Source organism: Neomonachus schauinslandi, chromosome 3 (genome assembly GCF_002201575.2).
Source record: "Neomonachus schauinslandi chromosome 3, ASM220157v2, whole genome shotgun sequence".
Classification (NCBI taxonomy): Eukaryota; Metazoa; Chordata; class Mammalia; order Carnivora; family Phocidae; genus Neomonachus; species Neomonachus schauinslandi.
Genome location: NC_058405.1, coordinates 90,730,500 through 90,744,710, shown reverse-complemented (window position 1 = coordinate 90,744,710; position 14,211 = coordinate 90,730,500). Strand labels below are relative to the sequence as shown.

Genomic DNA, 14,211 nt, shown 5'->3' with positions numbered 1-14,211 from the left:
TGCGATCATTAATGCTGTATAAGGTGAGATAAGAGTCCACAGTGGACTATCCTTGAACCGATTTCAGAGAGATAAGTAGTACTGTGTCCCCTACTTGGCTAATAAATGAGTCATGCTCTACTGGGACGACCCAGCCATTATATACCTACTCAGTTCTAGCACAGCAACTATTAACCACCAGGGGTCTCCCGTGAGACAGCTCAGAAAAAAACTCACTGAGCCCCCAGCTATGGAATTCCTGGCTTAGCTCAAAGGCAGCTAGCAAATATTAACTAAACTGAGACCTCCAAACTCACTGTACAAGAGCCTTCTGATGGAAACAAATTTCCTTCTTTATCCTCACATTCTGGTTCTGAATCAGCAATCTAGAGGTGACAGGTAACAGAAATTTCATCAATGCTCCATACTACCTAACATCCCTTATGCTCTAACTCTTATATATCTTATGCTTAAAATCTTCCTGTCTTTTTTTTTTTTTTTTTTTTTGGAAGTAGGCTCCACGCCCAGCATGGAGCCCAACACAGGGCCCAAACCCATGACCCTGTAATCAAAACCTGAGCCAAGATCAGGAGTCTGACGTTCAACTGACTAAGCCACCCAGGTGCCCCAGTCTTCCTGCTTTTAAACACTATCTTAGAGAAAAATCGTGATAATTTTATCTTTGGATATCTCTTTGGCCCTAGAATTCAACCTTTCTTGGATTCTACTTATGTTGTTAATGTTAACCTTGCTGTGAGGTTCATCACAGGAATTTTAAGACATGCTTCAAGACCAGTACCGAGGAGAACTGCTGTCTCCCACCCCCTGCCCCCTGCAGAAAAAAGAGAACCCCCACATTCATTCTCCTAGGCTCCCATGAGCATCTCAAAGAACAGGGGTCCCGTGTTATTTTCTGTGTCCCTAGCCCAGAGCGAGTACTGAGTGCTGAATGACTGGATAGAGCATGTCTGATGACTCCGATGAGAAAGGGCAGGAAAGGAAAGGAGGTCCAGTAACTGGCTGGACTTTCTGGCCATGACAGGTCTCCTTCTCCCCATAAGACTTAACGAGACCATTTTTACTAGGAAAACTGTGGTCTGAGATCATGAAATCCTGCACTGTCAAACATATGAGATTTGGTTATGCTGACTTAAGGTTCTACCAAATTTTGCACTTCTGGTCCTGTCCTTTATCCATCCTTTAAATTTGCCCAATAAACTCAATCCCATTTTCTTTCTCTAAAAGCATCCAACTAGGATTCCTCCCAAACTAATGGTATTTGTTTCAAATCTAGACTCCAAGCAAGCTTCTGTAAAGGGTCCCTCTCTCAGCACCACTCCTGGGTGCTCTCCTTTTTTTTCTTAACAGAAGTGGACTCCTTGGACCCCGGGAGTGTGGATGCCAGCTAGGTGGCCACCATTGAGCAAGTTCTTGGGGAGAGGAAAATTCTATTTGGAGAAATAGCTTAACCTGGTTTTTCAATAAATCCATTACACAAATGCTTCTATTTTTTTTATCTTGTCCTATATAGACAAATTCTACATGGGGTACAAAAAAAAAAATAATTATAGACTTGATTATCTTCTTCATTTCTGTTAAGAAAAAAAAGGCATTGCATTAGAATATGATGTTTAATTTAGCACCTAGCCCACTGTTTGGCTAATAGGAAGTACCCCAAAGCATCCGAATATGACTATATCTTATTCTTTCCGTTAACTCTTAAATTTTATTTAGTTTATTTAGCTCCAAGTTTTATGGACATGTGAAGATCCCAAGAAGTCTTTTTTAAAAGATATAACATAAACTATTGCTGAAGCTGGTGTTATATCTGTAAGGTCTAAACTGCGCTATGGGGAATTCTCTCTCACTCTTAAGTAGTATATTATACAGCTCACATGGGCATGCGGGGGCGCATCGGCAGGCACGAGTCCCAGACTTACCTTGCTGTGAGGGTCAGCAAACATTCGGGTGAAGATCTCACACAATCTTTTCAATTCTACTCGACTAGAGGGAATAAAATGGAAATAAATAAATGAATTTAGAATTTAATGAGTCAACACTGAGATTAGTGACAGCTTTTTTAAAGCTTTTTTCATAAACGAATCATTTTATTTAAAAATTCATGATGAAATTAAGCAGAAATATAAAACCATGACAGTTTGACTCTCAACTTAAAATGAGGCAACTGAATCTCAGAGAGTGATTACCAAAGTTCGCACACATGGGAGTGGCAAAGCCCTGAACTAAATCCCCGCTCATTTCATTTGAGGTCTGTTTTCCACCTGCCACAGATGAAAGGCAATGGGATAAAGTGTAGGAAAAGCATGTGCTTTGGGGTGAGACGGACCTGGATTTTAATCTCAGTTTTGCTACCAAGTACTCGCATGTCTTTAGATCTGTATCAAATAAATGGCCACAGGGAGCTTTAAAGGAGGAAATGCTGCCATTCCTACAACTGCTGAGACCAAGCAAACATTCATTTCCTGTTAGTGCCCTTTTGCCTTTTCTGACCCTTACCTATACTACGGAGTCCCATTTTTCATTCAAGGCTTGAATAAGCATCATCATCTCTTCCCTAAACTACCCTTGAGTAATCCCCCCCTTCATACAGATGAAGACAGTTGGCTCGATGATCCTTTAACATTATTAACAACGCGATCTAGTTAGACCAATGCCAATCAACAGATTTCTAGAGATTCTTCAATGGATACTTGGTGAACACTAAAAATCAAGAAACCAGGATCTCCAGAATTAAGCAGATTCTTGAGGAATAATCATCTCAACAAACCATCCTCATTTTTTTTTTTTAATCGATTCACTTTGTTTTCGACAGCTCACTAGAGCATTAGAGGCTATGTGCATTTCAGAAAGCATATGACAAAACTTCTTAAGACCTCTCGGGGTGGGGAATGGCACGTAACAGATACGAACATGGCAGGGTGGAGTCGGACAGACCAGATGGGCACACTTACAGCACAGGGATCCACTAGTCAAGGTTCACTTAGCTGTGCAGAGCCCATCCGTGATCATAAACTTATCCACTCTCACAAGTTATCTTAGAAAAAATCTCCAGGGGCGCCTGGGTGGCTCAGTTGGTTAAGCGACTGCCTTCGGCTCAGGTCATGATCCTGGAGTCCCGGGATCGAGTCCCGCATCGGGCTCCCTGCTCAGCGGGGAGTCTGCTTCTCCCTCTGACCCTCCTCCCTCTCATGCTCTCTGTCTTTCATTCTCTCTCTCTCAAATAAATAAAATCTTTAAAAAAGAAAAAAAAAATCTCCAAAGAACATCATATCTGTATTTCAGGGATTCTAACTTGCCCAATTTTTCACATTTTAACATCTCTGTAATTTAGAGATTCATCTTATAATCAAAGACATATTAGTACTGCCATGGTTTAATAAGCAGCATTTCTTCTTAGAGGGATGTAAAATAGCAGTGTGTCAAAGGTGCCTCAGATTTGATGAAATATGGTATAAACATATACTGTTATGGTATGTGAGATACATGCTCATTTTAGAAAATTTGTGAGATATAGAAACAAGGAAAAAAGCAAAATAATCAACTCTAGTAATAATGTTGGTACTACTTTAAAATACTCCATTTTAGTATGAGGTTACTATGCACATTTATAAGCTATATGTATGCATATATTACAAAATTTTAGGCTGAGACTGCTATGATTTTACCCACTACTCCAAAGTATAATGAACCATACCAAGCAGCAGAGTTATTTTTTACCTAACTTGCAAACTGTATCAAGACTTCTCAAATAACACCTAGCCGATAAATATGAACTGTAATGGAACCAAATGTTTTATAAACCTAATAGAGTATTTGTCAGTTATTTCAAAGTCCTTGGAAGGCAAAGACCATGTCTTAGTCATCTTAGCACCCGCAGTGCCTGCCCCTGCGCCAGGAACTCTGTAAGGACTCCTTGAATGACAGGGAACCCCCTTAAACCCACTGCTGAGTGTAATATGGGACTTAAAACTTGGCTTACAACCTTGGCCTCCTTGTCCTCACCTCAGTGTTCTTTGGCTCTTCAGTAAGTTCTGCAGGCCTAGAAGCCCTTCTTTCCTTTCTGACCAGTTGGAACTGGCACAGTGGTTGAGAACTTCTGCTACGTCCTCAGTCTGCCGCAGATAATGGGGAATGCCACCATTCCTGGAGCCATACGAGCGCTCAGAGCAAACACTCGAGGCATCGCTATTGGCATCATCATCCGAATACATCCCATACGGCTCGTACCTCCTCCTCACAGGCTTCTTCTGTCAGATCCAACGAAGGTGGGGGTGATGGAGGAAGACATGGGAAGGTGAAATGACCATGAGTCACACCACACAAAATCAACAACAGAGTTAAAGGTAAAAAGATACGAACGCACACATACACGCACGCACGCACCACACTTTCTTGTGCTCACAGATCAGGGAAATAAAAACAGAAAAGCAGACATCCAGTCGGGATAGTAAGTAACAGGCAGAGCGGTCCACAGCAGAGACGGAAGAGTGTGGTCTCTAGGACGGTGTGTGGACTTCGCAGTGGGGCAGACTCAGGTGGTAGTCCTGGCGCCACTGACTGGCTGAGGAACTTCAGAAAGCTCCTCACCTTCCTGCTTCGCTTTCCTCATCTTTGAAATGACAAGAATGCTACCTCCCACATGCCTGCTGGGAGCATGTGTGAACTAACCTGGCTGAGCCCCTGCCACCCTGCAGGTATGCGCCCCCACCGGGCCCTTCGCAAACAGAAGCAATCTATCGTGGGTAGGGTCTGTGGGAAAATTTGTTGGCATATCCATGCTTCCTCAAGAAAGCCTGAAACTGAAATGTCAGGGACAGAGTAGCCCAAGTAAAAGGATGCTTAAATTATCTGAACACAAATAGGCTTCCTGCAGACCCTTCACTCGTTGCTCTTACCCTGAATACAAAACTGTAAGGTAAACCCATAAATAATATAGCAACAGCTATTAAACTGATAAAATACAATTTTCCCCTAAAAGAAAAAAAAAGTTAATTGGCTGAAACCATACAAATGCAATTTTCTTTTGTCTTTTTTTTTTTCTTTCACAAACGTAATTTTCTAATAATGTATGGCTTGTCCATCCACCATAACTTGCTCGGGACAGTTCTGCCTTATGCCTCTTGTCCCAGCAGAGTTATGAGTAAGTAGCACCCCCTTTCACTTTCAGAAGTATCCTTGTTAGAATGATAAATTATAGAATCATCTTATATAATATATATATACATATATACAAACTAGATTTATAAAATAAGAAAAATGTTGAATATATCCATTCAAGAAATAGTAATGACATTCAGAGTAGACACAAACTGGGTTAATAAAATAAAACACTGATAGAAGGAGTAGAGCTTGAGATTCAAAAAAAAAAAAAAAAAAGAAAACCACTAGAACAGATGAGAGAGGAGACTTATTCCATCACTAACAACAGCTTCACTAGACTCGACAAAATCATAATTCAGACCAGAATTTCTAATTACGCTACATGCTTTGTTGCTTTCACTAGCCCCTAAAGGAAATATACTCGCAACAGAAAAAAATGAAGTTGTAAAACAAAAGTTAAAAGCACTGGTACCTTGCTCCTGGAGTCTCCTAACAGCTGTAGGCAGGAAAATATTGAAGGATGGGGAAAAAGCATAGAGAATTATGTCAGAAGCATATGTGGGGATTGTTCTTGCAACAAAAGTGTACAGCAAAACATATCTTAGCAAACCAAAAATATAGGTTAGCAAGCGATTCATATCAAGTGAATAATAACAGAACGCTTTCACAATGGCATTACCTAGCCCTTCCTACACCTCCTAGAAACGCCTTCCAGTACTCGCTACACTTCTTGCTATGCTAAAACTCTTCCCACATCACCGAGGTATATCCCGAAAGTCACCGTTAATTCTCCTGTCTGTTCCTACACTAGATTCTGTCTGCCCCTGGGGCTTCTACCCTGGGAGGCAAACACTATGTACCATTCTTGCGCTCTCTCTCTTCCGCAGCAGGTCACTCGGGGAGGCCAAGCAGTTTGGACAAAGAGTAATCAGGGCAGCCTGAGTGGACTGAGAGCTAGAGCTCAGAGAAAAGCCCGAGTCAAGGAAAGCCCAAGCTCAAGTTCTCAAGTCCGACTCTGCCTCCTAGAACTTTGTGCACAGTCCCTTGGGCGGTTCTTTAAAGAATGAGGGAACTCCCCCGTCTTAACTGGAAGTCCCATTTAACTAAGGGTTTTGCACATCCATCATTTCCCACCCTTCTGACCTCCTAATGGGGTCTCTGAATAAATAACAGACAGATTCTCAGTGCTGCAGCTTGGAAGGAAAAATAGCTTCACAGAGTTCCGTTCCAGCTCATGACTCTGAAGTCAAAGCCATGGTTAGAGCAATTATCCTGAACGCCAGTACCTGCCAGGAAAAAAAGCCCTTCTACACAGAAGGCTGATGAATAGAGCTGGCCAGGCAGCCCTTGCTTACAGGAAAAGCATCAGGAGAGTGGCAAACTGCTTGCTCACAGTCGCTTGTCAAAGAAATCTGACTGAGCAAGAATAAATGAGGGCAACACAGGATAGGATGAAAGTGAGAATCCCTGTTAGCCACAGACTGTGACATTTTGACCAGATGAAAAACAGGGCTGGGTTTAAAACTTCTGGGTCTGAAAGCAGGATGTTATAATACGTTTTTCCTCACAGAGACAATATATCTTAAAACAGCACAAGCAAGGCCAGAGATCAGACAGTTCTAAAGGGGATCTATTTTAAATGCTGAGCACGTCAACCAGAGTATGCCAGAGGCAGTGTCACTACCAGCTGAAATACATCTTTAAAAAGCAATCTGACCACAAATTGAAGGACCTCTAATCACTTTATATATATATTTTTAAGATATTCCATTACAATGAGGCAAAAACATATTCCACCAGTGCTTTATATCCTCAGACTTCACTGGCATTAAAATTTAGGAGTTTCCTTAAATAAGGACTCATTTTTAAAGACAAACAAAGGTGAAATCGCATGGAACTACTAGTGTGGTCATGGAATCAGTGCGAGATTTTCAAACAACAAACTCTGTTACCTACTATTATAATGATATGTTTAGGCTATGCCATTAGAACCTGTAAAGCAATAGAAGCAGGAGAATGAAAAAAGGAAACGCTGGGGGGGAAAAAAAAAATGGAGAAAAAGGGGAAAAAAAAAAAGAAGCCCAATGCCATCAAAACTTCCTTGATACAGGAGCACAGAATGAACACCTGACGCGAGTATTTTTTGTATAGGGCCAATTTTCACTTAGGTACAGGGATAGAAGTTTAAAGAGAAAGTGATAATAATATCAGTTTACCCAGTATTTACACAATTTTACAGAGTGCCCAGGGTGATTTAGTACCCTGATTTGGAGGCGATTTTCTGGTAAGACAGAGAAAACCGTGGCTGAGTAAGTCAAAGAGACTGCACACACTGAGACTCTTACCAAAGCATCGGCAACAGCAGCTTCAAGGTCTGTACTTGTGCTCAAAACTCGCATGGCATTCACAGAGCCAGGTATTCTTCCTGCCTGGCCAAGCCCAAACCGGTCTATTTAAGAAAAACAAAACCGAAAGATATGTCACTTTAATTCAAATTTTCTCAATTCTTTGCAAGGGCTCCTGCCTCTTCCCACCTACTGGACAGAGGCACTGGAAAGTCTCTAGCCAATCGGAACTACCCCTCACTTACAGTTCTAACTAGACTTGTTTACCGGCGGCAGAGGTGAGGTTGTTCCATATTTAATACTGTCGTGCCACAAAGCATCCTAACAACTGAAATGGCTCTTTAATGTTTTATTTTTGTAAAGTGTTGAGACATGGGAGAGAGAGAGGGGAACTTATTAGAGAAGTGAGCAGGGCTATGGGCGGAGTTTTTTAATCTATTTAGTGTTCCCTCTGGAGCAAAGTTGGCCCTGATGTTTGGTCAAACTGATTAGAAAGCTTCACGGTTTGACGACAGAGTTCTAATGCAATGCGTAATAAAAAGTTAAAATTTGAAACAAATGAATTCAATTGATCTCTGCAAATTTTCATTAGTGTCACGACTGTTTAACTGTCATTAACTGAGCTCAATTAATTTTTGGCATTTGTTCATGATGCCTGTGTCACCAAAGGTTATTTAAAAATCAGTTTATTAAAATTCTTCAATGATCATCACAAAATGCTAGCATCTTCACTGCAAAACATTAATCATTCAGATAACAGTAGTATACATTTTTCCTGAGTCTCTCAAAGGATTTTCAAATGATAGTCTAAACATGTAACACAATGGGTATGATCCAAAGAATTTAAAATAGATTTCAGCAGTTCAATAATTTTAAGCCTGTTAAGGATCAAGGACAATGAAGACTAGCTTTTTAAAAGCCGCATTACGTCAGGAGAGCAGCCTTCCTTAAGAAGAGCTGAAGTTAAAGCTATAACAGGAAAAAGTTCATATAAATTATACTCCCTAAGTGTATCATACTATTTACTGGCAAGCATTTCTTATTTAAAATCCTAATGTATTTTAAAAAACCTTTGAAGAAAAATGTTAAGATAAAAAATGCTTTCTTTTTGTGAACAAGTAAGACACTATTTGGACAGAAAAAAAAAACAAAACCCCTCTCTATTAGCCATAATGAAGCATTTAGAATAAAAGGAAAGCTAAATCTGTTTTACGTGAATTGATCTTTCTTATAAAGTGATATATTTAAAACTCTAGATATGTAACAAGAGTTCTTTAGAAAACAAGAACTCTAAAAGTGAGGTGTTACTTAGCTTTTTTAAAATGTCAATTTCAAAAATTACACCTTCCAGCGCCACCGAAAGGGGAAAATATTTAAACACTGCTAACCAAAACGTTATACAGTCATGAATTTTTATAAAGAAACAAAAATTGTATGTTATACTATCCCCTTTTTTAATGCACTTGTTGGTCACACTGTATGTTGTCTTAGCCGTTCTGTTTAAAAGATGATTAAATGTGCCATATAAACTAAGAGACCACAAAGCAATTATATCTAGATCTCTCCCCATATATACATATATATAATCAGTTGACATATGAAACAAGTGTAAATTTGAGATTTGCTGTGCATATGGTTTTATACATCTTTGCTCAAGTCTTTTTTCCATTAAAAAAGGGTAGATAGTAAGGGATTTATGAGTAACAAAATGAAAATACTTCAGTTGTAAGCCATTTAAAAATTACCCAGCATAAACTTAAATAAAACAGAATCTAAAAAAATTAAAAAAAAAAAAAAAAGTATATCTCATGCCAGCAATTCTTGCTCCAGGGATAATACTGATTTTTTTTTGACAGAAAATTTTTTGACAGAAAATTAAAACTGTAAGAACAATGCAATTATTCTGTGCTTCCCAGATGCGTACAGCTCTGCCATACACAGTGACTGCAGATCACTGGATATATATCATAGATCATTTGAATTTCAAATCTGAAGGGGAAATGTTTGTCTGGATCTGAGCAAAGTTACAAGCCTTTTGTTTTCACCAGAGCAAAGTCTGTTCTACACTCACTGCTCTGATGTTATGATGAAGCTCCATTTCCCAAGAGATGGATACGTGTGACTGTGCCCTCAGTCTGGCCCCTGATTTTCAGGGGACTGTACCCTTCAGAGTGTGCATAATAAAAAGCATAGCTCGTTTCGCTTAGAGGAAGAACAGAGAAAATAACTCCATGAATTGGTGACAGTTGTCCCCATCAACAGGCTGTGATTTAATACATAATGCCTTACTCAGGTAAGAAAACTGTAGTTATCATATAAAAATGATGTCCGTTAAATCCAGCAAACTGATGCATTTCAGTATGCTTACTTTTTGCCCCAATGGCTGACCGGGGCACTTCTGGTATCGTTAAAGCGGGCTGGGACGGAACATTTGGGGACCACAGGCTGCAAAGGCTACCTGCCGCCTGACCTGATTACCTGAATCGTGACCTTGTTTTTCCGTAAAAGTTTTAGGACAAATATTTATACATATGAAATCATGCACGCTAGGACTTGGAACATTTAGTAACTAAACAGTTCCTCCAAGTAATCAGAACTTGACACTAATAATTAACATCAGTAATCAACACTTTTTGGGAGCAAAGCCTTTGTGAAATGAAAGACTGTCGGGGGACCTCCATCCCCTCTTTCCCCACAGGGACTTTTTTTCGGGATACCTATTTCCGGTGACTGTTCTCCTATTTCGGGAGGGAGTCAAAAGAGGGGTAGAAGCCCCTCCCTGTGTTTTTGTTTTGTTTTCACATAAACATGAACACTGGAGAAATGATGTTGTCAAAAGGCTATAAAGCATCTACGGCCTATTAACAGAACCATAAACATTCAACAACTTAAAAAAATCAAAGCACGTTGGGGAAAACAAATATGAAGGGCGGACATGCCAAGTGCTAGCCGACACTGATGAAAACAAATGCGAAAATGGGTGCGAAACTGGAACATATGAAGAAGCCAAGGCATGCAGTTAGCACTTGTTCACCTGACTGCCCAACAGTTTCAGCAGTGGAGAGGGCACTAGTGGACCTGGAATGACGTCGAGAGGCTGCAGGTAAAAGGAACGGCAACACCCACAGGATTAACACAGAAGTACCCCAGACAGGAAATGCCACAGTCCAAAGGGAACACACAGACTGCTCCCAACAAGGCCATGTTTTCTCATGAAAGGAAATGATGCTGGAGATGAATGGAGAGCAAGTGCCAATCCCCAAACTCTACGGCAGCCTGCTGGCTCTCACAGGGCTAGCACACACACACAGGCATGACAAAGGCACTCTTTGCGGTGTTCCTTAGGCACCAGCTGAGCTCAGACTCCAGGTTTATATTCACGCCACGAAGCCTCAATGAGCCGTTAATGGAGATATGCAACATGAAGGACATCAGGAGTCACAGAGCGCCGTCTATATACCGAGTGGAACAGCAGGAGAATGGATTATTTACTCAGCTCACGAGATGCCTCATCGGTACGTGATGCATATGCAACCATGCACCAAAAACAAAAGCATAGAACTTCGTCATGTTATCTGGACAGAAATAGGATGAAATCACGAGAAAGGGGCTCAACAAATGAAATTCCGTGTTCCCCCAAATTTTTGCTCTCCTGTTGCACGGATACCCTAATTATCAATGGACTTATTGTTGAACTGCTGGAGACTGAGTTGTAACAGGCTTAAGGAGCTTCCCTGGCGAGGCATCTGCAGTACTCTGGTTACGAGCAACCACTCTGTAATGCAGCTGGGGGCAAATCCTGGTGTGATCACAACCAGCTGGAGGACCTGAGGCCAAGCGCTACATCTCTCTGTGTCTGTTTCCTCGGCTGGAAATGGTGCTAAAAGTGGTACGTACCTCTTGGGAGTGGAGAGAGTTGCAAGAGCTCAGACACAGAGCACTTAAAGCAGTGCCGGGCACTGAGTAAATGGTGGGAGCAACGGGAGTAGTGCTGCTGGTGCTGGCGGTGGCAGTGACGGCTGCCAGTCAACGCCAGTTTACAGGTCTACGTCAGATATTACTGTATTAGCAAGTATTCATAATACGCGTATTAATTCAGCAATCTGAGGAACTCTGAGCTAAACTCCGTCCGCACAGAGAATTACTTTCAGGAAGAACCATACAATAGGCTTTGGTTCAAAATATGAACTTACTGAGCAGAGTGCCATGCAACATATGGCTTTTCCTTACCTCCGGAAAAAACCCCAAAGACTGTGTGCTTATATTCATTACTCTGGAAAGAACACGGTGGTCGTACCAGGGAAAACGCACAAGGTTTAACAAAGTAATAGCAAGCAGTGCTACTTTTCACCCACGCTACGAGAGTACAGTATCCTGCACGTGTGAACACTTTCATTTCATCATAAAATACCAGAACCTCAAACTCTTCAATATAACTGTTTTTAAGATTGTTTTTAAGGTAATCTCTACACCCAAGGGGGCTCAAACTCACGACCCCAAGATCAAGAGTCACATGCTCTACCGACTGAGCCAGCCAGGCGCTCCTATAATTTTATTTTTTCAAGCTCATGTCACTTTATGAAAATGCACATATCTGGGTATTAAGTGGTATTAAATAGCAAAGGTTACCTGGTCGACAAAGACAAATTTTTACCAGCTTGCAAAAGGAAAATTTCTAACTCCTCAAGATGCACACAAATAAACTGGCAATCTCTAAAACAGATATAAAATAATTGCTTTCCTTACAGAAGGAAGTTGGCAAAACACATTTTAAGACTGAAGCATACCATTTACTGTACAACGTATCAGCACCATATCCTAGTTTAAACTGAAAATAGCTTTTAAGCAATACCTGATGGTTTCTTATAAAGTCGTTCCCTGGTTCTGTTTCAACAGACTATTCTACAGTAAATCTGTCATGTAATGAGTCCTTTGTCATGTTCTCAAGTGAACATCCATCAGTGGAATCCAAGGTGGACCCAGTTATGTCAAAGCCTGATTTACAGCAGAGCCCTTACTTTCACTTAGAAGTTGTCACTGTAACCAGCATATACATAGGCATACCATGGAAATGGTCCAAAATAACTTTGTAATAAAAACGCAAACATAAAACCAATATAGAATCACCAAAACATAATTATTTCCACACACACACCCCCCTTATTTCAAACTGAAGGTTGGCTATATAAATTGATCTGAAGGGCCACTAACACAAAATCTCACTAATTTATAGAAGGGGTGGGAAACAATTATTAAAGTGAATGAGAAGGATGAGAAAACTTCACATTGTCTGAAGGGCACAGCAAGTTACCCTGGGAACCACCTTTAGGGACTCATCTATGAATTCCTAGGTCCTAACTCCAAACCTGGAAATCATAATTGAGAAACATTGCTAGACACTTTCTCTGTGCTTAAGCCTGGAGAGAAAGCATTTAATACATTTCAGAGGAACAAATGAAAGACACTAAATTATCAAAACTTTCAAATGAGGCAGGGAAGCAGCCAAGCTTTGAAGTCAGGCTGGATTCAAAACGTCGCTCCACCATCTAGCTGTATGACCTTGAGAAAGTAGCTTACTCTCCCTAAGTCTCTGTTCCGTCATCCGTAAAAAAAAGGGTGACAGTAACACCTGTCCCAGAGGGCAAACAGGAGCCATGAGGAGCTGCACCTGCTCAGAATGGTGCTGGTATGCACAAGCACTGCTCTTGTTCTCATTGGATAAAAGTCTTATGGACAGATTTAACCCAAGGAGGCAAAGGGGGCATGGCATAAAAATTCAGCTGAGAAGATGTTAACTATGGCCCTGACCACAACAGAAGACGTGTGCTGATGCTAGTTTGTTAGGAAGGGGAAATATCTGTATCCACATCTTCTGCCCTGGTAGGAGCGATTGTGCATTTCACCATTCTGGGTTGTCACCAAGAAAGACACGTATGCAGATCCATTTCGCCAAAGAAAGTGAAAACCAGACTAGACCACTCAAGTACTCGGGGTTCAATTAGGAGCTCAAGAGTTCAGCACACCTTGCCCGGTCCGCTGACCACATGCTGGATTCCAAAGGCTGCCTTCCATGGACAGTAACAAAAATACCCGTACGTATATGAAATGAAAACACGGACTTTCCTAAGAGACCAAATAACCAATAAATAGATTGAATCGTTCACTTATGTAACAGGTTGTTTAGAAGGTCAGCAAGGATGCAGAGATATACAGCCTTAACTTAAGGAAAAATCACCAGTTCATTTGGGAAAAAAAAAATCATCATTGCCACCCAATTTGTTGAGAATTCTGTTCTGATGCTTCAGATTGCCGTGGAATAGCTGATGTGTACGAGGTAAGTCGCCCCACTTGGGATCTCATGGTCATCAGGTAGACTAAGTCAAGGGACTCATCTGGCATGGCTTTAACTGCATACAGGACAGCAGGTCATAAGGAAGTATATCCAGATTTTGATTATTGATAGTGATGGGATAAAATGATATTAGGAAGAAGTGTATGACACTAGGAGCAGAGAGAGGCAAATATTAAGACTATGTGTTTCTGATCCATCATCCACTTTCTGGAGTGACATTTTATATTTGAAAGACCCAGTTACATAATTAGAGTCAAAATAACAGACTGCTGCAGACCATAATTCCATATAACAACTTCAGACCTAGGCCTAACATTCTAAAATGATTTCCACCTGCTATGCTTATCAAAAGGAAAACAGACAGTTTTACAGCAAAATGGCAAAGAACTGAAACACAATTACTGGAGAATACAA

At 40.8% G+C, this 14,211-nt stretch overlaps 1 protein-coding gene across 1 annotated transcript in view; it reads right to left on the bottom strand.

Annotated features, from left to right (window-relative positions):
* The window catches only part of CLASP1 (cytoplasmic linker associated protein 1), a 262,736-nt gene that overhangs the window by 60,833 nt on the left and 187,692 nt on the right, over positions 1-14,211 (bottom strand). Inside the window, exons 24-27 of the mRNA XM_044913587.1 lie at positions 10,480-10,542; positions 7,446-7,549; positions 4,003-4,247; positions 1,920-1,983 (exon numbers count right to left, since the gene is read on the bottom strand). Coding sequence (XP_044769522.1) covers positions 1,920-1,983; positions 4,003-4,247; positions 7,446-7,549; positions 10,480-10,542 — 476 coding nt within the window. The remainder of the gene's footprint in view (positions 1-1,919; positions 1,984-4,002; positions 4,248-7,445; positions 7,550-10,479; positions 10,543-14,211) is intronic.